The sequence below is a fragment of the Dermacentor albipictus genome, chromosome 1 (genome assembly GCF_038994185.2).
Source record: "Dermacentor albipictus isolate Rhodes 1998 colony chromosome 1, USDA_Dalb.pri_finalv2, whole genome shotgun sequence".
Taxonomy (NCBI): domain Eukaryota; kingdom Metazoa; phylum Arthropoda; class Arachnida; order Ixodida; family Ixodidae; genus Dermacentor; species Dermacentor albipictus.
Window position 1 is genome coordinate 182692379 of NC_091821.1, and position 24829 is coordinate 182717207.

At 44.1% G+C, this 24829-nt stretch overlaps 1 protein-coding gene across 3 annotated transcripts; it reads right to left on the reverse strand.

Moving 5' to 3' along the window:
- Positions 1 to 1928: 1928 nt before the first annotated feature.
- On the reverse strand, positions 1929 to 24828 carry RpL14 (ribosomal protein L14). 3 transcript variants are annotated; one of them, XM_070530333.1, is made up of 5 exons: positions 24724 to 24828; positions 23905 to 24006; positions 5685 to 5879; positions 4022 to 4075; positions 1929 to 2080 (listed from the first exon to the last, which is right to left on the reverse strand). In XM_070530333.1, exons 1-5 carry the CDS (start codon positions 24724 to 24726, stop codon positions 1967 to 1969), a joined length of 468 nt encoding a protein of 155 aa, XP_070386434.1. In that variant the 5' UTR covers positions 24727 to 24828; the 3' UTR covers positions 1929 to 1966. The 3 variants fall into 3 exon arrangements, with proteins under 3 accessions (XP_070386434.1, XP_070386433.1, XP_070386435.1); XM_070530332.1 differs by having other exon boundaries at positions 24715 to 24763; XM_070530334.1 differs by lacking the exon at positions 24724 to 24828 and adding an exon at positions 24547 to 24569.
- Position 24829: the final 1 nt, after the last annotated feature.

Here is a 24829-nt window from a genome sequence, read left to right on the forward strand (position 1 = left end):
TGCAGTGGAGTTTGTGGAGGCACTGACGCCCTTATTTGACGCTACTATTATATTAAGTGCTGAAAAGTACCCTTCCTTGTCATGTCAAACTCCCATTATTTTTGGAATGCTGCATTGCCTCGAAGGTTGCAAAGGCAACTCAGGGAATACTAACAATCTTGCAAAATGTATAAAGACTAGTTTCGCGGAGTACGAATTCGATGAAGTGGCCAGCCTGGCCATGTTTCTTGACCCGCGCTTTAAGGCAGGCATCAGGCATCTGGTCAGATGATCTGGCTGAAAGATCTTGTGACAAGGGAGCTCCAGGCAGCAGACGTGGAACCTAGTGGGGACACTGCCATGCCAGCGTTGACTTCCTGTCCTCTGGTGGCATCCAGTGTATGGAATGCTTTTGACGATCTTGTCATGAACAAGGAGAAGACACATTTGGCATCTGCCCCTAAGACGGAAGTTACAGACTATGCGGAAAAGCCTCTTCTGGAAAGGAGCAAGGACCCTTGTGAGTGCTGGCAGTCTACCGGCCGCTTCAAGTACCCGCTTCTAAGTGCACTCGCCCAGAAGTACTTGGCCATCCCGGCCACCTCAGTTCCTAGTGAAAGAGTCTTTTCTACCGGTGGAAATGTTGTGACAGTGCATAGAGAGCGCTTACTTTCTGAACATGTTGAGCAGTTAATTTTGCTTCACGATAATCTGTAACAAGCACATTACCTGACATTACCTGAAAGCATTAGCTATAATGAGTGCCTCTTTAACCTTAAGGAGCCTTGTAAAGTGCAATATTATTTTTAAAAAGGTAATAAAGCTATTGTTACCTGTTTTGCAACTTTTTAATACTGCAGACATATTCGATTCGATATTCGAAGACAGTTTTTCGCCTTATTCGTATTCGAAAATTTCAATATTCGCACACCCCTACAAAATACTCAAGTCCGAGTGGCGCTGGTCCTGTCGTTTGTGTTGTTCTCCCTAAGTCCTGGTCTTTTGCGCCTTGCCTTTACTACTTCAAGCATGAACCAACTAGCCCAAGCAAGAGTTTTACTTGGGCATATTTCTTATACATTGGGCCCTTTCTTTCATCAAAGCTTTCGCATCGATCCTGCCATTTTGTGCGTCAACCTGACCGCCGTCTCAGCTTGCCAGTCTCGAGTGGTGTCGTATTGCTTGAGAAAAAGACTGGTGCCTTTGGAAGTACAGTCTATCTTCGGCGTCTTGGAACCGTCTTCTGGGCACGTCAGGCGCGTATGCAAAATACTCAAGTCCGAGTGGCGCTGGTCCTGTCGTTTGTGTTCTTCTCCCTAAGTCCTGGTCTTTTGCGCCTTGCCTTTACTACTTCATGAATGACCTATTTTGACAATACAAATTAAACCACACTACAATGCTCCCGTGTCACATTATAGGCCATAATTAATCTGCCTACTGGGTGCTTGCACTAAAAAAGTAACACGAAATCTAGGAAAATGTTACACTGCTGGCCTCGAGCGCACCTTTGCCTTCACCCCTCTGATACACAAGCAGAATATTAACCCCCTAAAACAAGTTGGTCAACTGCACAGACATCAGGGCTGGGACAAGGGCGTGTGAAACTATGTATACAGTTTCCTTTTCGCTGTGCACACACCCAGTAGCCCAATTTCATGGTTGTATCTTATAATGGGGCATGGGAGCATTGTAGGCATCATTATAAGCAAGTTCGAGAATACTTTTAAACGATGTTTGAAGACAAAAGTGCAATTTCAACAGAACCAGTTATTTCCATAATGGATAGTTTTATTGGCAGACTGGCATATGTGCAAGCTTTTTAATACAATGCAGCGAAAATCTACCCTTGGCTGTACTTCAAGTCCCACTATAGACTTGATGCTAAAGTGCCCATCTGACCAGCTCGATAATGAGTCTAGCCAATTGACAAAACACCTGCACAAGACGACTGCAAAAGTCAGCACATCCGCCAGTTTATTTTCTGCATTCACTTCTTCTTGGGTGCTGCTTTCTTCTCTGGTTTCTCCGGCTGACCCTTCTTGGCAGCCTTTTTGGAAAGCGACTTCAATTTCAAGAACCGGAGCCGCACAACCTTGTTCAACTGTGGACAATGAAAGGAGTACGGCGTCTATGTTAACTTCGCTATTTAAAGAATATGTGAAAAATAAAATATTAAAAAGAAAGCACTGAATATTAAAACACTTCCACTGCAAAAGGTCAAGGAAGGCGAAAGAAGCTAGAAAGAATTTGCTCCAAAGGAGCCGTATTGTTGACATTTGAGTATTTGGTGCAATACTACACCATAACAAAAGGTTTGTTCGATTCAGAAAAAGGTGCATGGCACCTCAAACGAAAAAGTGCAGGGGGTGCCGGGCTGCACCCACTCGCTGCAAGGTTCAAGGGTGCAGTGCACCACGGCGGCATCTTGCCTTGCACCCCGTTCAATCGAGCACGGGGGTGCAGGGTGCGCTGCTGCACCTCGGGGAATCGAGGGTCTAGGTGCAGAAGGTGCAGAGAAACTTTACTGTATCGAATAGACCTAAAGGCAAGTGCAGACGTGGTCCTTGCATGCGAGTGCCATGCACTCTTAGATCTTATACCCAGAACAGCCTGGCATTTTTGTGTGACAGCCTTGAAATATACTCACTCCAAATTACACTTGGAGTGGCTTGCAAGCCAATAAACTTTGGCAGGAAGTACAAGGCTTGTGTCATTTTTATTGGGGGGGGTCCGATGTGAACAGCAGAATGCCAAAGTAAATAGCTGTGTAATCAGCATAGAACCTTTACACAACAGCCAGAAGTCAGCAAATCAAAAAAATATATTTGCTTGCTATCAAGACAACTTCATGCAAAAATGCAAGTTAAGCATTTTCTAGAATGCCAGCAGTAAAGAAAAATTTGTTTACGGACATTTGCTCAGTGTTGTACACTTTCCCAATGGCCAAGGCTGTGGCAGTGTAAAGTTTGCCAGTCGGGATGCCATGAATTATTTAAGAAATTGTAAGCATCATGACTGTGAAACGCCATAGCAGTTTAGGCAGCATTGTGGAGCTCGGTGCTTTCCACGTACACATGGGCTTGAATTAACCCATTCCGTACAGCAAGCACGCAGACAAGGTTGGCAGGCACATTTCAGATAGTTGACAGCATCAGCTAATTAGTCACACCCATACTAATGCGACAAAAGGCTGCAGCTAGCACCCTTTTGTTCGCTGACAAGTGGGTTTGAATTCTTAACAGGATGTGTTATGTATAAGCAAAAACCAGTCTACTTCACATGCACAGTTGACTTGTTGCTTAGTTTATAGAAATATAATTTACAAATGATTCTTTGTAAACCTGGAGCTGATAATCGAATGTCTCATTGATAAATACAATAGGTTGAATTGCAAAACAGTAAAACCTTGTCAATTTGGATGTCATGAGATTAAAAAGGGTTTCATTACCTCAATGCCCAGTGATTAAATGAACCAAGAAAATAAGTCCATTGCAACTTCCCTTGCAGCATGGTGGTGGCAGGACACTATATTCAACCAAATAGCCATGCTTTTCACTGTGTCCACCTCTCAATTTTGCTGACACAGTCAGTTAATTGCTCATTACGATGTGCATGCAATGTGTGACTAAGTGCCTTTCATGCTTGTGAAATATTGTTACCATGTACTAGACAGGTTCATCGCCTAGCTACGAACTTGATACTACACACTAACTGGATCTGTTGATGTGGACCACAGCCAATAAAAAAAATTGAAGTGATGCAAGAATTGTTGCCTAAAATAGCCATCAAGAGGTTTTGTAGTTGGTTCTGGGCTAGTCTATTAACCAGTGCACATCCAAATACCTGCAAATTGCCTCACCTGATCCAATCGAACAGATACGTTGGCAGTCCCAGACAGTAAAAACAAGTTATCCAATTGTCCAAATTAACAAGGCTTCACAACCAAAAGCACTTAAGATATCTAAAAAAAAAAATAGTCAAAAGCCAGCCATTTGCTACAATGGCTAACAATGACTGCAAGATTACAAGATGTAGTACGCACCGATTGCTTTGCCCGCCTCAGCTTGAACCTGTCGAAATCGTTCATGTTGGCTTTCTGTTGGAAAAAAAAAAAAAAAACTAGCAGAATTAAGCACAGCATAACATACAAAGGCAATCAAGCATGAAGTACTGTAAATCAGCATCCAAATATCGTCATGCACGAATCAGACGGCACTTCCTGGATGAATTCATCATATGCCCCAAGGCAACCCTGTTGCTACAAAAGCTGTTGCTTGTCAGCTACAGTCGCCGACCGATAAATCAGACATGCTCGGCAATTCGGACAGCTTCGCGGCACTGCCAATGGCCCGATAGACTTAATGTGTAAAGCCGCCAGATGTTTCGGACAGCCGCCAGCTCTACATTCAATTACCCGGACACCGTCTGTGGCTGTAGCACATGCCGACATTATCTCCTCTGGCAACATTGTCAAGGCACCAAGTATCGCCTCAGAGATTACACATTGGACGGTAATCCCCGAGACCTTGCCTTGGTTGCATCACTACTTGGTTTCATCACAAATGCCAATCTTGCAGGCTTTGCCTGAATTATAGGTCGCATCAACATCGCGATCATCACATCCTATTCCAGCAACACTGCGAAAGCACTGCGAGGTTTCTGGAATGGTATTTTAACAGACCATGTTTACTTCCAGGGCAGAGCGTTACGTGACCAGACACAAAGTGAAAAGCGTCGAAAGGCATTAGCATAGGGAAAAAGTCATCGCTACAGAATCACGGCCTTGGTTACTGCTATATTAGCTAAGTGCCACCAGGTGGCTGCACCGTGTAGGCTGTTCACAACTGCACCTCCGCTCATTGAGTAAAACGCCCAGTCCGCTTGCGCTTATCAGAATACCGGACACACTATAATTCCATTGGGGTAGTAATCCTCTCGCATGAAGAGGCAGGCGCAAATGTGTAGATGCTGCCGTTTTTACACATCGCACTCAGCCTCGCAGGGCTTTTCTCTGTGATTTTGTTGAGTGACAATAAAAAGTTTGGTATAAGTGTATTCATATTGAAATATCTAGAAGGTGATGCTATTACTGTTACTCTAGCATCATTGTGCTAATTACAATAAAAAATATTGAGTGAAAAGATAAAATATTGAAGTAAATGTTCGTCTGTTTTCTTACCTTTAGAATGCTTTCTAACAAATAAATATAGGATCACCCCACAGAGCAAGTCTTTGGCATTAGCATCATGCACTTCTTGTGTTTAGCAATGCGATACTGCCAAAGAGCCCCGCAAGAAGTAACCATTAAGTTTATTTTCAGACATGAGTGCTTCACGAGTGCACCGGGAAAGAAGGGGAGGGAGCATGTGGTAACGCCATCAAGCGTACGTGAGGGGGTGGTAAGCTTACAGTACCCGTTAAAGGTACTGCTTCAATCAATTTTTATTTTGAACAGTTAGTTATACCCCAGGCGATAGCAGTTATGAACCACTTGAATGTGCCTGAGGGCCCACATACACAGCAGTAGTTTCACAGGCCAGATTTGTACAAATGTATACTAACACATAACAATAAAGGAAGACATGTAAAAGGACCAGAAAAAAAAAACCTTCAACTTCCACTTGACCTGTCAGGCTAACGAACTGCCATACAAGGGGCTTAACCAAAAACATTACTACCCAGAACAAATGATTAACAGAACGCACCAGACGACGAGCAGCCAGCTTCTTGGCAAGTGCAGACTCATTCCATTTCTGAGTAACATCATTCTTCACCCAGGCCTTGCGCACAACCTTTGTGGATGTACCCATAGGCACCCGGATTTTCTGCCGAGTGAGCCTCATGTGCTTGAATGGCACTGCTTGGCGTGGCACTCCTGTCTCAGGACCATCAACAACAGCCTGGAACCAAAAGAGCCTCAATCAACCTTTTCTACTCGCATCAGTATGGTAAAGCTGTCTGACCTTTCATATGTTGTCTTAACTTCTCATAACTTTGGCAAAAAGCACAGGAGATAATGCATTGCTACTTTAGCTGACCCTTGCAAATGATGTGTGCTCCGATCGGTCAGCGAAGACAGTTATAGCAGTTACGTTGCACAGTTCCCTGTGTACCGAGATTCCTGCGCTCTATTCCAAGAAAAATTGTGTTACAGTGTGCTCAAGGGACCAACAAACAATGTTTTAGCAGATTAGGCAAAAATATATTTTTGTATTAGAAGATTAAGCAAGATACTAGTAGTTAAACCAAAAGTTATTTTATAAAAACAGAAATCTGTGCGAAAGGAAGAGGCGACACTGTGGTGATAGCTTGAAGCAGGCACCAACACATGACAAGCTGTTCAATGGTTTATAGTGAAACACCAGGCTTTTGCACTGTAAATGTAACTCACTATAGTCGGATACAACTTTAGAAAAAAGGGGGCGTTTACTTCTCCGAGGCGGAGGCACACGAGCACCCGCCAATGGGCGCGCACTCCGGACTAACGTCATCAGCCGGACGGCCGATGAGCCCGCCAACAGAGAAGACAGCCGCACGCGCTTCGAACTGGGTGAGGTCGCATCTGTGTGCTTCAGCCACTTGTCAGAGTGAATTCCAGAACTGTTTCTGATGGTCTATCATGTCGGAAATATGACTACAAGCTTACGATGTGGCATTTGTGCCGCGTGCGTTTGTTCGGAGCCGTGATCCGGCAAAGAAACATTGCAGCGAATATCGCTGGCGCTGTGCTACGCTTTTCCTGAAAAGAGGACCCTGTGGCGACCGCTACGAACACACATCCTGCGTGTTTGTTCCATGTTTTATTTTCTACCGAGTGAAGTTACGAGAAAAATTTTCCAGACTAGTGCCTACTGTTAGCAGTGGGTGTGTTCGTGTACTGTGTCGCTGCGTTTTTCATCAGACGGGGTGAAGTGATGGAGCAAAACCATTCTCAGGAAAAATCAGAAATGTGTGCCCGTATGAAACAAACTTACGAGTGTCTCAGCAGAAAATATTTGGAGAAGAAGCCTTCAACGCAAAGATTTGTCGTCTTCAACTTAGCGTGAACGATCATTGTCAGCAGTGAGATAGCCGAGCGTCTAGCGACGGTGTTCGAGCATTGTCTAGCACCGTCGATTGATTGCTGTCCATCAGTGCTCACTGCATGCGCAAGCTGTAGAATGCGTGCTGTGAAATTGTGAAAACACAAACCAAAAAATATAAATTTTGTGCTATTTTAAAACGATGAATGAAGCATTTTTGTACCTCCCTGCCTCGCCCGTATTCTCGCCCCGCGTTTGTATTGGTTGCGATAAATGCATTGTTTTATATAAGTACTTTTTCAATAGCAACTGACTCATTTTAAGGTTGGAAAACAAGTAGTAGATACACCGTGTACATGTAAACAAGCGCAAAAGCCATGCAGAGCTGCTCTTTATACTTTTGCCACTTGCAATGAAGCTAAAGAGCAGACGATGGGCAGTGTTGTAGAAGGCACAGGGTTATTTTTCTGTTGCTATCCGGCATGTGGTGTAGCACGAGAGCTCTACTAAACCTGTCATCAAAATACAAAAGTCTTTATTTATGCCAAGAATTACGCATTTCAGGAGCACGATTTTTCAAGCGGGACTATTTTAGTCGCAGAGGCAATTGGTTGTCGCGCTTTGGTCATCTGGGCGGGACCTCCCCTTTTTTCTAAAGTTGTATCCGACTATAGTTATATGTTGACATGTGGCACTGCTACCTCAGAACAAATGTGTGACATCTAGTGTTCATGAGCTTTACCAGGAGGCAATATACTCCAACCAGAGTTTCGAGTCTAAATATTTTTCGTTCCTGTTCAACTCTGGAGCCAAAACATCACAGTCCAAACAGGTTCTGGTCGATGTGCATACACAAAGGATAATTATAAAGAAACAGCATAAATTTATTCCGTACAAAAGTCCAACGCTGCATGGAAAGATTGCAAGTGCTGTTCTTCAGGAAGCACATAGTTTCGCCAACTAATTATGCAGATCCAACACCAATGCTGGTATTCATGTAAAAGGAAGATTCAGTGAGAGAATGGGAGGAGAAAAAGAGGTATGAGGATAGACAGTAAGATGCAACTTGTCCAAATGATCCATTCACAGCCTTGATTCTAAGCTGGAAGTAACAAAATATTCTCAGCTTTGATAGGCAGTTTTGTTTACATTATGTCTTGCCAAAGTTCTAGTAACACTCTTTTATGTCAATTGCCTGTTCGCAACATTAATGGGGAGGTCAATGGCTGCCTTTCAAAGTCGTACTGGGGACAAACATCAAGTACATGCTCCACTGCCTCAGGTACTTTGCACATATCAGAGTCTCCGTGAGAAATGAATCGCAGTCCGGCCGTGAAAATGAAAAGAATGTTGACAAGCATACAGTGCGAGCACTGACTGATCAGAACGCACATCTATCGTTTGCCAGTGTTGGCTTAAGTTGTAATGCCTACATAATAGGAAATGCTTTTACGCTAGAATTGTTTGGAAGAAAATTCCAGGCAATTCTGATGCTGGAAATATTGTTTGAGGCGGCCAGCCAACGGCAAAAATCGCTTGCAAACGAAACCCTTTGCGAGTTTGACCCTATCATAATCTGCTGGAATACGGGCAAGCACGGCTCTGACACCTTTCACCCTTTTTTCCAAAGGGAAGACTTCGTGTTATAGCAGACTACACATGTCTACAGGTCACTGAGGTACAACATTGGAAAGTGAGCCGACGTCTTTTCACCTCAAGTAAAGGAGTGCACTACCTATACCCAGCACCAATACTGCCCTCCACCTTGCAAGTTTTCAGCAATGGAGGCGGCCAAGAGGGGAGCTATAGCACATAAATTAAGCAGGATCCTGGACTCTTTATAGGATCCTTCTGCCAGACACATTTCTTTGCGCAATTTAAGGGGGGAAGTGGGTCTTAAAACTTTTTTTCTTATTTTTGGGTGAATATTTCATAAACTCCACTGTCTGGGGTAATTTTTCGTGCTGATTTCAGATCTGTAATTAGATTTTTGATAGCTGTAGCAGTTAAAAAAATATTGAGGTCTGAAGTCAAATTAATTTCAAACTCGTTACGGAGCTGTTTGATGATTCCGTCTTGCTAAAGACCTACTGTAGGGGGTGATGCTATTTTTTTATTCATTTGGAAGCATTTTGCGGACAAGAAAACAATCTTGCATTTATTATGAAAATTCTTTTCTAATTAACAGCGAGTACTATACCTGAATGTAATTTTCATGACGGTGCAAGAGTAATAAAAATAGCATCACCCCCCAGATCATTTCAATACGAATAAAATGATACCATCCTTGTCATTTTTGGCCAAAGACAACACAGAAAAAACACCCGTAAGGCGGAGTACAGTGTGCAAAAACATTGAACAGAAATAAACGCATTTGAAGTTTCAAACAAATGTAGCTTTAGCTGAAGTGAATCTACAGCAATACAAATGGCACCATTTTGAAGCTCTATGTTTTGTAAGAATGGCCATACTAAATGTGTGACTGCACACTCTCAAAATAATAGCACACTGGCCACTGAACTAGCACAAGAAACTTTATTAGGCACCATGCTCTACAAAGAGCAGAAACATTCGCAACAACCCGTGATAGTGGAAAAAAAAAAAAGCTCTAATTTAAAAATTGCACTGTAAACGCCCACGTCAGAAGCAATAAGTCATTTTCATTCTGTCTACTTCAACCTGCATGCCACAGCAATCAAAAGCCATCACCAAGCTAGCAAGCGTGTTTATTTCAACGATCATACATTGGTCCGACAGAACTAATTAACAGTCACCAATTATAAATGCTTTCATGTGTATTACTAGGGTGTTCAGAAAATATTCATTTTAAACTTTCAGTATTCTTTCTTTTAATGACATGCAAGGTGTTGTGAAAACAGACTGCCACAATAATTATTGTGTTAGCAAACCTAATACAAACAATTGTCAAACCACATCTAGCCTTATCCCGAAACAGTTACAATGGTGTACGGTGTTAAAGCAGCTCTGAAGTCAATTTAATTGTTGTGCCATCAGCATTTGTGCCAGTGGTTTGCCAATATGTCAAAAACAGTGGTACTTGAGTGAAAAATGAAATTAGCCAGATTAGGGTTCATTAACTGTATGTTCCAGCCTTGTCAAGGCACATTCACAAAAACCAGGCCAAGCCTAATATGCATCATCACTGCACCTGTCGCAACTTGTAGTGCTTCAATCCTATTACCAGCAAGGATGCATGGTCCCAAGAATGACACTGACCTGAGGTGCCTTCGTAGCGCTTGCAGATACTTGTTTTGCACTCCTTGAATATATTCACTAACCTACACAGCTGCCTCCAGCAAACATCTCATTTTCTATTTCAGTTTGATATTCGAACAAAGCTTGTATTGCCTCACTTGTCTCAGCGTCGGTATTGTACTATGAAAAAACTCAAGCTGCGCAAAAATAAAAATTGCTTGTCGGGCTGCGGACTAACTACCGACCTTTGGGCTGTGAGACCATGCTAACTGATTCGGCCACTATCGGTTCATCATACACACCCTTAACCCTTTGAAGGCCAAATTATTTCGAAAAAAAAAAAAAACTTTCCCAGGTGGTCAAATTACTGTGGATCTTGAATGTACAAAATCGAGAATAAATAGTAAAAAAAAAAAAAATTAGGAACAGTATTTCGGTGTCGGCATCACCCAGAACTGCAAAATGTTCAATGATATTTCAGAGTGTGGTACTCATTGAAACACGGGTCTACGCACAGCGCCTTATCGCAGTCTGCACACCTAAAATGTGTGTGTTCTCTTGAAGTGGTGAGTTGTGTTGGCACAAACATGACATCTTCTCTGCCTGCAGCTGCCTTGGGCAGAGGTCTCAGGCACTCTCTCGCGTAAGTGCGCTGCCGGAGAGAGTGAGAACACCTCGTGAGTGGCGGTGATAAACAAGCTAAGAGCAGCACCAATAAATGTAGAAATGAACTGCCACCCCTCCAAGGGAGTGCCAACAAAGAGAAAAAGCACGTTTCGCGTGCCTCCGTTGCGATCACACGGCGCAACACGCTGAAGCTAGAAATCAGTTCTGTTTATCTCCGCAAGAAGGTAGCACAAATTTCAAACTCCTATAAGTCCTAAGAGGTGGCAGCACCTTCCAGTGAGCATGCATCATCATTATGGCGCGAAATTTCCAATGGAGGGTACAAATCGTACCCGTACGGCAAAGAACTTGCGGGAGAGAAAACCGCCGCCATACATATACAGCAAAAACCTTTTAAGGGTTATTAATGCAGGGTTTTATCGTCAAACAATCGCAGGCATCCCCTCCTTCCCGAGGAGGGAAAGGGTGTGATTGCATGTTCCAGTTCATGCCAGGCAATCAGATGGGGAGGCAGCGCATCATGTGTCCGGCCAAAGGACAAGCGGCGTTTCATGAACGCCGCCGGCATTCTGACAATGAAGAGCCGCAGATTCTGAGCTTCGCTTGGACTCCTCTTTGCAATAGCATACCTGCCAACATGAAGATTTTGAAATTCGTAAAACGGGGGGCATCTTTTTTGAAGGGATTAACCTTTTGCAACAAGCTTACTCACTTATTCATAACCGCAAGTGAAATCCGTGACTTGGAGAGTAAAGAGCGAAAACTCCACTAGGGCACAATTTATCTTTGCAATGATTTTGCTGTTGCCAGCTTTGCCTGCTTCAGAAACTTCTCTGTGTAGATTTGCTCAAAGCAAGTACCACTCTGGTGCCCCTTGACCATCAGCAGACTTTCAAATTTTCTCACACACAGATGAACGAAACTCTGTTCGAGTTTTGTTCACAGTGCTGAATATTCTCTCACATTCAGCATTGCTGTGGGGAATGGAGAGAATACCCAGCATAACCACTGAAATGCTGTGGAACCTGAGCGATCCTCGACACTTCGAAAGCTTCATAATTGCGACCACATGTCGCACCTTGGCTCATTCAATATGTCGGCTGGAACCTGATGTGCTTGCAAGTTGGCAAACTAGACTTCTTTCGCATCACCACTCTGCTGGGGTAGGATAGCAGGGAACACCATAATAAAATCATGTACTGTTGAATGAAGCAGTTTCCAGAACTTGTACTTGAGCAACTTCAGCCATCTTGAGATTGACGGCTTCTAGCGGGAATTTGTGGCAAGTGTAATCGCATGCTGCCGTTAACTATAGACGTACAGCAGAGAACTGCTCTCTATTAACGCAGCTCAGTGTCTCAACCACAGAGTAGGTTGTGCTGCCAATGAATGTCTTCATCACCTTTCTGGTTCTCTGCAGCTCGTCACCTTCCAGCAATGAATCGCATGCCTTGACAACACCTGGGCACACAAATCTAGTTGGGAGATCCTCGAAAAGGCTGTTCAAGAGGCCCCTCAGTACATAAATCTCAGGAGCCTGTGCCTGAAGAAGGCAGTTTGCCTTCTCAAAAAGAGGTATAACATTTTGGAGAAAAAGACAGCATGCCCTGTTTAGCTCCAATGACAAAAAATAAAACAGGCGTTCCTCACGTGGCTGGCTTCCCCAGAATGAGCTCCTTTCCTCTTTAGCGAGAGTTCATCGCCGTCAATGCTTTTCTTCCCAAGGCCTGCAGCAGTCTTGTGAAGATGTGTAGCAGACTGGGGTCAGTGCAGGGTTCTTGGGGGGTTTGTGAGGAAGTCTTCGAAATTTGGTATGACTCCAAAAACAAGCTCTGCTTTGTTTCAGATAACAAAAAAAAAAAGCTGAGTAGTGGTTTCCCCTGGTCCAGCAGCCTCTTCAAACACTTTCCCAACGACAGCCACCGTGTCGGCGAATGCTTCAACATCTTTCTGACTTCCGCGTCTTGCCATTTTTTGGAACTCTTCAGGTCGATCTTCCTGTTTTGAGCTTTTCTCTAGGTATAAAAAGATGTCAAAGCCTTATCAACTTTTACAAGGAAACATGAAGCTCCTTTTTGGGCAGCCAAGTTGATGAGATTGCACGGGCAACCAACCCCTATCAAAGCGGGTTGAGCCTCCCTCAATAAAGTAGAAACACTTCTTCTTGCCGATCACGACATTGGCATTGTCCTAACAGGTTTCTAACAGAAAAATTCCGAGACCATTTCGTCCAGAACCAGATTTGCAATCTTGTGACCCGTCACTTTCAGTTGGATTGTCCCGGGGCAAAAAAGTCTGCTTTCAACTCGACTCTTTAATGAAATATGTTGCAATAGGGTAAAGCTGCGTATCCCTATTCTTACTGCCATCCACAGCGATCGAAAATACTTGCTGTTTTAGGGCATCCAGCAAAGGAGTCTCCGTGTTGGCGACCATTTTCTGAACAATTGACGTCGTCATTGTTCGTCCACAAGCAGAGTGTTTCGCTTCTTCGCACTTGGGGAACATCTACTGCAAAAGCGGTTCGGCATGATCGCCGACACTCAGCAGGATGTTGTGTTCAACTGAAAACGCTGTTAAGAGGCATTCTGCACAAATCACACCGAGGTCGCTGCATACAAAACTTGCTAGGATTGGCTGGCTCTACCGCAGCTCGCACATATCCCCGATGCTTTTTCGAAGCGATGTGGACCCTGATGCTACACTTGCCACCATGCTGGATGTTCACATCACAGGCACACATGGTGCAGAATCCAAACTTCTCCCCTTTCTTTGAGGGCACGAAGCACGGATATTCTGCCTTGTACGATTTCAAAAACACTTGGAAGTACTGTTGGGGCTTCAAGCCCGTCATCGCACTGTGAAGCCGCTACAGGCCAGAGTCTCACTGTGCCCGATGCGGCAGCTAGTCACAAAAAGCGAGGCCAGCACTGCAGTGACTGAAGCTGACTAAAGTCCAAACACGCACGAACAAAGGCACAAGAATGACAACAAGTTTGCGGAGGCGCTATAGAGCTTTCAATATTATATGGATTCGTGACCCCCCTAGTAGACAGAAGTCACTACAACCTTGCAGCTGCTGATACCACGCATACGTATTGCCATCTTGTGGCAGCGTAAGGTAACAGGGTGTAGTTTAACAATTTCACGGGTTTTCTTTACAAATGAAATGTTTTCCACAAAATTTCAAGCAAGATTAGTAAAATCGTAAGGCTGCTCGAAATTCATACACTTTACAGAAAATTAGGAAGAGTTGGCAGGTATGCAATAGTGGAAGGGCAGTATTTTTTTGTTGACTTGTCTGCGTGTGCTCAAGTTGCAGATAAGTGTTTTTCAATAAATAAAGGGAGGGGAAAATGATCTACATAAGTTACATTAGTGTGGCATCAACAGCACTGTACCTCACAAACAATGGAGTTCCCTCCGTGTTCAGGCTGTTTGGTGCTTGCCACAAACACTTGTTACACAATGTCCCTTAATAATTGCAGTGATGCTACTGGTCCATGCCATTTCAAAGCAGCATTTGGAGCAGTCAAAAATTCAATTTCGAGCACTAAAATGGACTTTCGGAGCAGGTTTATCAAAGCGATTGCAAATTATATTATATGAAGCTTTTACAGTGGGCGAGCCATGTGAAGGTAGTGAGGGGTCACTGGTTCATAAACTCTATCCAAACACAAACTGACCCCCTTCCCCCCACCCTGCATTGCAGCCCTTACTGTGGACTGTGAAGATGGTTCGGTGTCCTAAGATGCGCTTAAAAGCAACTTCAGTGACTAGAAAAGCACAGAAGCAGTTGAAGTGCTACATGCAGACTCTGGAGGCATTTTGATAACCATCGTGATCTCACCGCTATAAATGTATCCTTTAAGACAGAATTCTGTAAACAGTGGTGGTCCAGCCAGTTTAGGATTTGGAGCAAGTTTTGGAGCAGAAAAAATGACATTTTGGAGCAATTTAGAGGAACAGCCACACCAGCATTTTGGGGGCAGTTTCGGAGCAGAAAAAAAAAAAAGGTCTTTTTGGAACACTTAGAGTAGTAAAGCAGTAATCTGTAGCCATGTGGTGAAGCTTGTTATTACTGTGCAATCAGTAAGCGCTGTTCAACAGTGAAGCAAAGCATAAAGACAACAGCAACCAATTAAGCTTCCCACGGGCGGTATACCATGCACGCTATGTTGCAAACATTTTTATTTGGGTAGGCAAGGAATGTAATTTTGTAAACAATAAAATTTTGTAGGCTAACGAGAACAAAGATATGCACCTAAAGCTCTAAATAGCTTTAAAGACCTGCCATACTTACTAGGCGTATCGGTGCCCCTTACTAATGCTTTTGGTATGCTTCACCGCGTAACACTTCCGTATTGAGGCGAAGCTGACTTTCGAGAACTGGCATTATGCAACGCGTCGTACTTTCCGAACTTCGATGCCATTGGCGAGGATTACAAATTGCTGATTCCATAGATATGATCGCTTAGGGAAAACAAGGGAAGGACAGAAGGGAACAGATGCAGCACCACGTTCCCTTCCGTCCTTCCTTGTTTGGCCAAGCGATCGTATTTATGGTCTACTCAGCAATATGAACCGACTAGCCCAGCAACATGTACTACTGGAGGAATACAAAGGTGGAGTCGGCGCCATTACTAACAACGGCGAATCGTTTCAATGAAAAACACGGCGCCGCACATCAAGCTTCGTAAGCTAACGTCGAAGTAGCTAGGCCTAGTGTTGCCGTGGTTGTGGCTACGGCTGCCAGTGGGTCTGCGTGCGAGAGCACCGGATCGAGGCTTCGATTGATGCCGTTTCGGACCTGTGGTCATGTCAAAAAGTGCAGAATATCAGATGGCTAAGGTTTGTTTTTTGCGTCCGAAATTTTAGACGTTCATATACATTTACTCTGGGTAGGTGGCGGTGCCGCGAATGCGTCCGAATTTTCGGTCTTATCCGAAAAGTTAATCGGTGACTGTATTTGAATGTTCACAAATCGATTCGTGTGGTGGAGTACGTGTAGTTGCATAACCCTACTGAAAACATTGCATTGCCGTAAAAACGCGAAAATGCCACACTTTCGCACAGTTAGCGCAAATGACACTTGAGTGGGCGCAGCCAGGAGAAGGCAAGTCGAATTGTAGCAGAATGGCGCAAGTGGCGCAGTTGGACCTCGACTGTGTAAAGGGATGTTGACAATACAGCTGAGCCTGATCTAATAGACACACTTTCCTTTTTTTACCTTTTTAAATGTAATTGGCATTTAAAAAAAATTTTGTTATGGCAACGTCCTTATTTCCAGATTATACAAGTCCTCTAAAAATAGGTAATTTTGATAACTAATGCTACCTATGCAAATAGTTGAGTGCATAGGTAGTTTGCTATCGCATACACAACTTTTGCAAACAAGTAGAGCCGGCTAGTAAATTTTTTTTTTATTTCAGCTTGGTATACAGGGTGCTTTTTTTAGCTGCACCAGATTTTTTAATGATTGCCTATGGCAGATAGCACAATTCTAACCCTTGATCTAGATTACCCAATGAGGCAACCATTACTCCTACGAGAAAAATGTTCAAGTGAATAATTATTGTAATTAACTTAATTACATTATGCCACATCTTTCAATCTACGAACTATAGCCGCTGAGTTTGTACAGCATATCCACTTAGAACGAATTCTCTTGACAGTACCAGTTCCGAGATAATTTTCAGTGTCCGCCGAAATGCATTATGTTGCAGTTACTTTTGTGCTTCTATGCACAAAACAGCGATTTCTTAAGAAACGTAACTGAGTGTGACAAAGTGCAAGTAAAAATGTGGTGGATAAAACATTTCATATCTCTTTGTCAAAACGAGATACCATGCTGAAAAGCTGCATTATGGTGGATTGCTCCTAAACTCGCAGGAAAGGAAGCTAAAGAAGCTCAAATTTTTATAGGTTTCCTATTCCAAGCAATGGGCCATCACGGTAAAATGTGAAGGCTGGGATCCGACGCCAGCTCATCGACTATGCACCCAACATTTTGTCACAGCATCGTAGTTATCTTGAGGTTGTTTTTTAGCCCAATCAATAGCTTGCCATCCCAATTTCATACTGCACTGCAGGATAGATTAGCATTGAAAGAGAGAGTAGGTGTGCCTAAATGCAGGCCATGCTTGCAGTGTGGTTAGCTTAAAGGGGTGGAGACATCAAAATTTTCGTTCATGCGTTTGTTGATTCTAACGTTGCATCATGCTTCCGGGAGCACGATACACACAGCGGGATACGTATATATCCCATAAATAATTTAATAATAGCATTATTATACCGAGCGATTTCGGTTTCTGGGCTCCGGGGGATGCTATGACGTCACAGAGGAGGAAACTCAACATGGCTTGGTCACGTGGGCCACAAAAAATAGTGACGTACCATAAAACTATGTTGCGTCATCTGCTCGCGCATACGCATGCTCTGCCAGCAGAGGTCAACAACTGGCGATTTGAAGTGCATGTCGCGATTATTATAATTATTGCGAAGAGCGACAACAACGGTAAGAAAATATTGGGGCTTGTGAGAGTCGGTGATTCATTCCGAAGCACCGTAAGCTTTAGCTTTGAAGTGAACCAGAAAAGGCATAGCGACGATGCTGCCGCACAAAAGCGGACCGACCGCGAACTGCAAGTTTCCGTGTCAGTAACGTGGACGGGCCCTCACATTGAGAAAGGCCAAGTGAACAAGAGATGGCTCCGAGCTGCCGAACTATGTGACTATGCGAGGAGAGAAGCAGACAACACGAACGCTGCATATCCTGGTCCCTTTCGGAGTCGTGTCGGCTAGTGTTACACTCAAACGTGTAGTAAAGGCCTGTCCGCACAGCAACTCGCCGCACGCAGTTTGCCTTTCACGGGCAGCTGTGCGGCGTTCGTGTTGTCCACTTCTCTCTTCTTGTGTCCGTGTTTGCACGCCTTACCCCTTCTTTGCATCAAGGGGAGACACTGGTGTTTGATTTTTTTTTAATTTGTCATATACAAATTAAATTTTCAGGCAAGGTATACTTTAGCCTGCTAGAAGCATATATGCAATCAATTTTTTCTTACTTTAAGTAGTTTTTGAGATAATACTTTTTGAAAATCAATTTGCCCAATTTAACAATTTTACCACTGAATATCACGAAAATTTATATGTACACATTCTACAAGGATCAGAGATCACAATAGACCATCACTGTAATTTTAGCTATTTTTACAATAGTTATTGCCATATCTAATGTGGTGGTTATGAAGCCCACAATTCTTATCTGTTGTAGTGCCCCATAAAAAAATCTAGCATAAGGGATATCATATTTTATTAGTTTTATTGTGTGTAGAAACTCATAAGCTTTTGAATGCAACAAGAATAATTGAAATCGGACTATTACATCAAAAGATACTGTGAGCAACAGCCCGTGTCATAGGAGAAATGCAGCTTTTGAGAAAACGCAAAACGAAGTTCTAGGACATGACCTAGATTTATTCTTAGCAATTACAGCAAGAAATTCAAGTCCACCTTGCACTAGAAGCCACCAGGCACATAATCACCATCGCTCTCTCTCATGCGCCTCTTATTTATGGCATGCATGAAGTTTTCTGCTCTGGCGTGCTTCTTGTCAGACGCCACTAGCTGGTGCTGGTCTTTTTCAGCCTGTATTCCCCTCTTTTTGGCAAGCTTCAGCTGGTGCTTATGTCGTCACAAAGCGCAAATGGCACAGTTCACCCCTAGTTTCACGGCCACGGCAGAATTCGCATTTCGCGCACCGAAGCAGGCAATTTAGAGCCGCTAGGCTTAGAATCGTAAACGCGGTCTCGCTCACCACCGCTTCTGGGGAATCTGATCAATGACAGCTTTCGGCGGGTAGCTGATTAAAAATACAGCTTCTGTCGTTCCTCCTCCGCGCGACGTTCAATTGCCACTGGTTTGGCTTCTGTGATGAGAAGCGTGCCGACGCGCGTTGCTGGCCGCAAGCACCGCGTGCGCGGCCGTAGCTTCGGTTGCTGCCGTTCGCTCGCTGGCGCATGTCGCTGTGCAGGCTGCCGTCGCTGCCGATTCATCCAACGCCACTTGGGTATCCGAGAACGTCGCTTGCGTTATTTCCTGAAAGCATGAGGCTTCGCGGACTTCCGTCGACTGCCAGCCATTGTCGCGTTGCTACAGCGCACTAGACTGCATGCAAACCATGTCTAACATGGCGTCTCGCATCGGAGAAATGGAACTCCTGGTCGACCAATCGGAGATCAGGATTTACCCCACGTGGTACAAAGGCGCCAATGCCGTGCGAGTATTCCTCTTTTTCGAAAGCATGTACCTTCATAGTAGCCAGATTGTGCCCTTTTTCCGCTAAAAACGGAATGTAGAAAAATCCAGCTTTCAAGTGATTCCAAAATGGTCGCGCTGCGGGTAACGGTTGGCGTAGACGAAGGCATTGAATTCGCCTCTTTTCGAGGGGCTTTTGCGAGCGAAAGTGGTGATGAAGCTTACTTTAGAGTGCAATAACAAAATAAGTACTTGTCAGATTGCGTTATGATTGCAGCAATAGCTTCTCTAGGATGTCTAGATTGCGAAAAAATGTTTTACAAAAAGTCGATTTTTCAAAGATTTTTTTGGGCCAGAAGACTTGTGTCTCCCCTTAAAAAAGGATAGCTTGGTCATAGTGGAGGCTATGCTCGATCACTCGGCTCAGCAGGCTCCGTATTCGGCATTTCATCGCTACTCATCATACGTCGCGTTTTTGCGCTAGCGTGCTATGACGTCAGTATTTTCGTTCCTCCTCTGTGACGTAGTAGCTGCCGCGCTAGCGATGGGTCTTGACTACGAGAAGTTTTTAATGACTTTTTGGAGCTGAATTAAAATTATTTTGAAATGTTTGAAGCGCTCAATACCTCGTTCTGGGTGTCCTTGCATACAGAAGCAGCCTACAACATGCTTTTTATAGCCTCAAAATTTGGTGTTCCAACCCTTTTAACAACCTCATCACATGTGCAAGAAGCAGCATGGTCACAGCTGTATTCATTGCAGTGTGAAGTCAAACATGTCTAAACATGTTCATGAATTTGTGCATAAATTAACATGTGCTGGGTTGGTCATTCACACAAGCGCAGTTCCGGAGATACTTTCCCAGTGAGTGCAGAAAATGCATGGTACAACCTAGCACCAATCCAATTACAGTCAACGACCGATTTTTCGGACCCTCTAGGGTACGTAAAAATGTCCGAAACTTCAGGCAGTCCGAAAAAATGAATGCATGCAAAAAACGCTCTTTTTTTTTTTTCTCGGATCTAGAAGTAAACGGCGAAGTACCAGGTTTCTGAAACCCTGCCAAAGCATCAGTTAAGTGGCTATAAAAAAACGCATTCAAAAACTCTGTATGCAGCTGACTGCCGGTTTTATTGCTGCAGTGGCTTGAAGGATTTGTTGATTGTTGTTTGGACGGCGTTCCGGTTGCACGCGATCATATTAACCTCGATCTGAGCAAGGGTCATGTCAGCACTGTCCACCGATGAAAGAGTCAACAGTGCTCGCGTCAACTCGGCGCTTGTAGGCGACACAGGCACTGGCTCCTCATTTTCAACATCGGAGTCTTCTGAATCCCCTACAACCCGACTCCTTGCTCCATGCCGAACTCCTTGCTCAAGTCAGCCTGCGATGGGCCACTCACAACTTGCTTAATAATGGCGGCTTTCTTCTCCATCATTTACAGACGGTACAGCTTTCCGCGCCTCGATGCCATCAGCGAGGACGATGAAGGCGGAGTGGGGGCCATCGAAAGCAAGTGAAATCCTCAAGTTGCGAACAGTGGAGTTCGCAGACGAGTGTCGAAGCACCTAGGCCTAGCGTCGCAGAGCATACTTGACACAACAGCACAAACACACACCACGCTAGCCAAAACGCGGCCTACGCAAACAAATGAAATGGCGCCGCTCCGAAAACTCCGCCGGAGGCGGAAGTGCAGCGATGAACAGGGCCAGCGTGGCCAGACCAAATCTGTGTGTGACGGCTAGATTTGGCTAGTACTGGTTCAAAGCAGTGATATGCTTCGACTGCAAGTCGATTTCCTGCGCAAGGGCACTGCACGAGGAGCCAAAGGACCTTCCGTCGCGTCAAAAAGTCCAGAAAATTGGACGGCAGGCGGTTCGAGCGTCCGAAACTTCAGATGTCCTTATACACTGATTCTATGGGGCTCGTGACGGTGCCGCGAAGAGGTCCGAAATATCAGGCATGTCAGAAAATTCAGTCATTGACTGTAGATAGCCACAGCCCACCACAGTGTGCGTTAAGGGCCAGAGCCAGCAGTACAATAAAACCTTGTTAATTTGGACTTTACCTTACAGGTGTATGCATTACTTAAAGAAATAAAACTCTCGTTAATTTCATCCATTTGGAACGCTGCAAATCTGATCAGAAAGAGCAGTAGTGATGCCACCATCCAACCGAAACGACGCAGTGGCATCTGCAGCACCATAGTTATCAGCGCAAACCGTGTGATGACAGGAACCAATGAGTCGTGCCCATTTATACTTTTATAGCTTTTATTTGCATTTACCGCAGCACATAACACTGCATTGACCACGGTTTCGTCTGCAGCAGTCATGGCAAATAGCATAGTTTTTACTGGCAAGCACGTCACCATCATGCCTTCAGAGCTGCGGTGACCGTCCGTGATCATGTTTCATGATCAAGTGACCGTGGTTCCATATGCAGTGTTTGCAGCAAACAGTAAACCCAACGACAACTTTGTGCAGCAGCACAGCCAAAGCTACAAAGCCAAAGAACTTATTTACTGTGTATCAGCATGTAGTCTATGAATGCAAGCAACTGGAAGCTACAAAGTGCAAGGCAAATTGTACTATTATTTAAATTTTTTTGTGCAATATATTTCCTAACAAATAAAAACCTTGCTCAGGAAAAGGCATTCCATTGTTTGCTGTGTACTAGTTTTGGTTTTCTGGTGTGTGTCTTGTTTTTCCTGGTCCTGTAAACTGCCAGAAAAACATCAGCACTACTTTGCGTAGTAACACAAAAGCAGAAACTCCGCACGTGCGTGCAGCCTATAGTGTAGGCTGTATTGGCACAGAAAGTTGTCATCACGTATAGTTTCGCTTTGACGGTGCAATGGCCAAGCAGGCAATGTCACAAACACGGCGGAAGCTGTCCACTTGTAGACATTTACAGAGATTGATACTGAGACCTTATGGTGGCTGTTCTCTATTAAATGCAATGCCCACAATGACTGAATAATAATGTAACTGGTTTGCCACTTGCGAAGGATTGTTCCTTAGTGCTATGTAAACTAGGAATATGCATATAAGAGAGCTAATAGCTTGAAGTAATGAATGTTAATGTCATGTGTTGAACCCACATACCTGGACATGCGGTTTATTGTTATTGAACTTTTATCACCAACCAGTTCAACACCCCAAAACTCTGAACTTGTAAAAATCAAGCTACAGTATACAGCATCTTGGAAGCAAGACTTGTAAGCTGGTTTGTCAATACTGTAAGCCATTTCACAGCTTACATAAAATTTTAGACATATGTAGCTACACATTTAGAATTACCTCCAGGAGTTACCAGAACCACTAAGGGCCAACTTATGCTCAATCTGCATGCCTGAGAAACTGCACATGCTGCACAAATTTTTGTTTACACCGAGTCTGCATAAGCAGTGCAAACTGAAATTTGCGCACCAGCGTTCAACATGTGCAGTTTTCTGCTCATGCACACATGTGGAAGGTGGTGTGGATTGAGCCAAGTCGGATATAATTATCACCTCTGGCACGGCAGCATGGGAATATTCAACTGAAACTTTGCATTAGGAGGGGGAGCAAAAGGCTAGGTGGCGCCAGCCACCGCCCGTTACAAAGGGTATAGCTGCCATCCATCCATCCATCCTCGGCCAGCTGAAGCAGCCAACACCCCAATGCTAAACTGATAGGTGTGTGCAATTTGGAAAGGCTACATGCCTTTACTACAGAGATGAAACAGTGGTCAGATCCTTCTTTCATCCAGTAATAAAAGCATGTGTTTTGCAATTGTATTGAGAATGCATGTTTTACAAAGTGATAGGCCAACAGCTTCCAGTCAACAGCACTGATTGCTATGCCAGTGCAAGTCGAAATATTGGCTATAGCTGCTTCTAAGGTACGCATACGGTTTTTTAAAAGCCCGATGTGATAGCAAGCACCTGTGGCACCAGCACTATCATTGTTTGGCATCATTGAATGTAGACAAAATCGTACAACTGACACTTTTCTGCCTAAACTCTGTATTGCATCAAATGCCACCAGAATAAAAGATGATCCTCTCCCACAAGGTGACCAAGTGACAGGCTTTGGAGAGGCCAAACAAGACATGCCTTTACCCTTTACTAGATGAATCAGTGGTCAGATCGTGGACACCTCGAAGCAACATTGGTGCTTTAAGAGTAACTTTCGATCTGGATCGAATTTCTCCATCGTTTGGTTCACTTGCAGATTCAGGGAGCCAATCACGATCGAAATTGCCCTCTGACAACGGTATAATTTAGACCACCAGGGGAGGGATTCTAGGTGACGGAAGACAATTAGCAGACTGTTTAGCAAGAGCAACCTCAGAACTCATGTTGTCGTCATGTACGTGTCTGACGGCAATTCCTATCAAAAGCATGAGGGTTCATCATATGTTGCTCTGCAACAAGAACAGTCCCTACAAGGAGCTTTACTTTTCCTGCTGTGCCACTGTTTCAAGAATTTCAGATTCATGATGTTAGCAGCATGTTGCAACCGAATTATGTGTGTATACATGTTGCAGCTACGTCCTTCAAAACCACTGCTGCATCTGTGTACTCAGTTCAACTAACTGTAGTCGTTTGTACAACCCCCCAAGTGGCGTTTTAGTCGCATACGACCTGCCTTCGAAATTACGATTATAGAATAAATGTGCACGTCAGAACATCTAAACAGCAACTCACAAATGTTGCCTTTAGTTCGCGAAGGTCCACACAACGAACCGAGCAACGCACAAACGTGACATGTGCTTCACCAAGCTGCCTCACGAAATTGCGTTGAAACAAAAGACCCACCCTGTTCTGGTCGACAATGTTAACGATGCCGCAGAGCCGTCCCCGATATTTGCCATGGGTCAGGTAGACCACCCGGCCGATCTCCACAAATGTCCGCAGGGTCTGTTGAACAATAGAACGGTTATGCGCTTTTCTGTCCCGAGATCCACGCCTGGGAAGCCCAGTACCGTCAAAAATCCTCATTGATATCAATATCCACTGAACTGTGGAGACGTAACATGCAGAAGCGAGTAATTGAGCAACACTCAGAACTCATGTCGTCGTCAAGTACGTGTCTGACGGCAATTCCTATCAAAAGCATGACGGTTCATCACGTGTTGCTCAACGGCCACCAAAACATCAAAATTCCTGCACTACTTAATCTCATATGATGCTTGATTTCACCAAAACGCTGCTTAGTTCGATAAGCGCACATGCTCTGAATGCACGTCGGGCGACCTACACGTGTTGCTGGACAGCAAGCACGCATCTAGGGAAATTAAATAAGGTAACCACCACCACATAGAACTAACAAAAACTCGTAGCGGTACACATTTTGTTTTACCAATTTCATATCCAGAACATGTAAAAGCTTAACTTTGATCTCCATGACAAATCATGACAAATACGGCAAGAGATTAAGGCTTAGCACGTGCAGTTCACCATTGCGCCGGACAACACCGTTTGAACAACATCGCGGTCGTGTTGAAAACTAATAAAGCAAGAGAATTAAGGCTTATACTGTTAACACGCCATATTGTAGCAATATATCAAATCATATAGAATATAACAGCCTAAGCTCGCCACAAAAAAGAACGAGAAATTACTCACGCCACGTACCATCGTGAGGGACCACGAAAAAAAGGAATGTTAAGCGCAAAGCAGCGTCTGATGGGAGTTTGTGCGGGCGCTCTAGCGGAGACAGCAAGAAGTAACTTTCAAAGCA

Coding starts and splice junctions, on each gene's coding strand:
- RpL14 (XM_070530332.1), bottom strand. Junction 4,076..5,684: donor AGCTGGCTGCTCGTCGTCTG/GTGCGTTCTGTT, acceptor TTTTTCCAACAG/AAAGCCAACATGAACGATTT. Junction 2,081..4,021: donor TGAGGCGGGCAAAGCAATCG/GTGCGTACTACA, acceptor CATTGTCCACAG/TTGAACAAGGTTGTGCGGCT.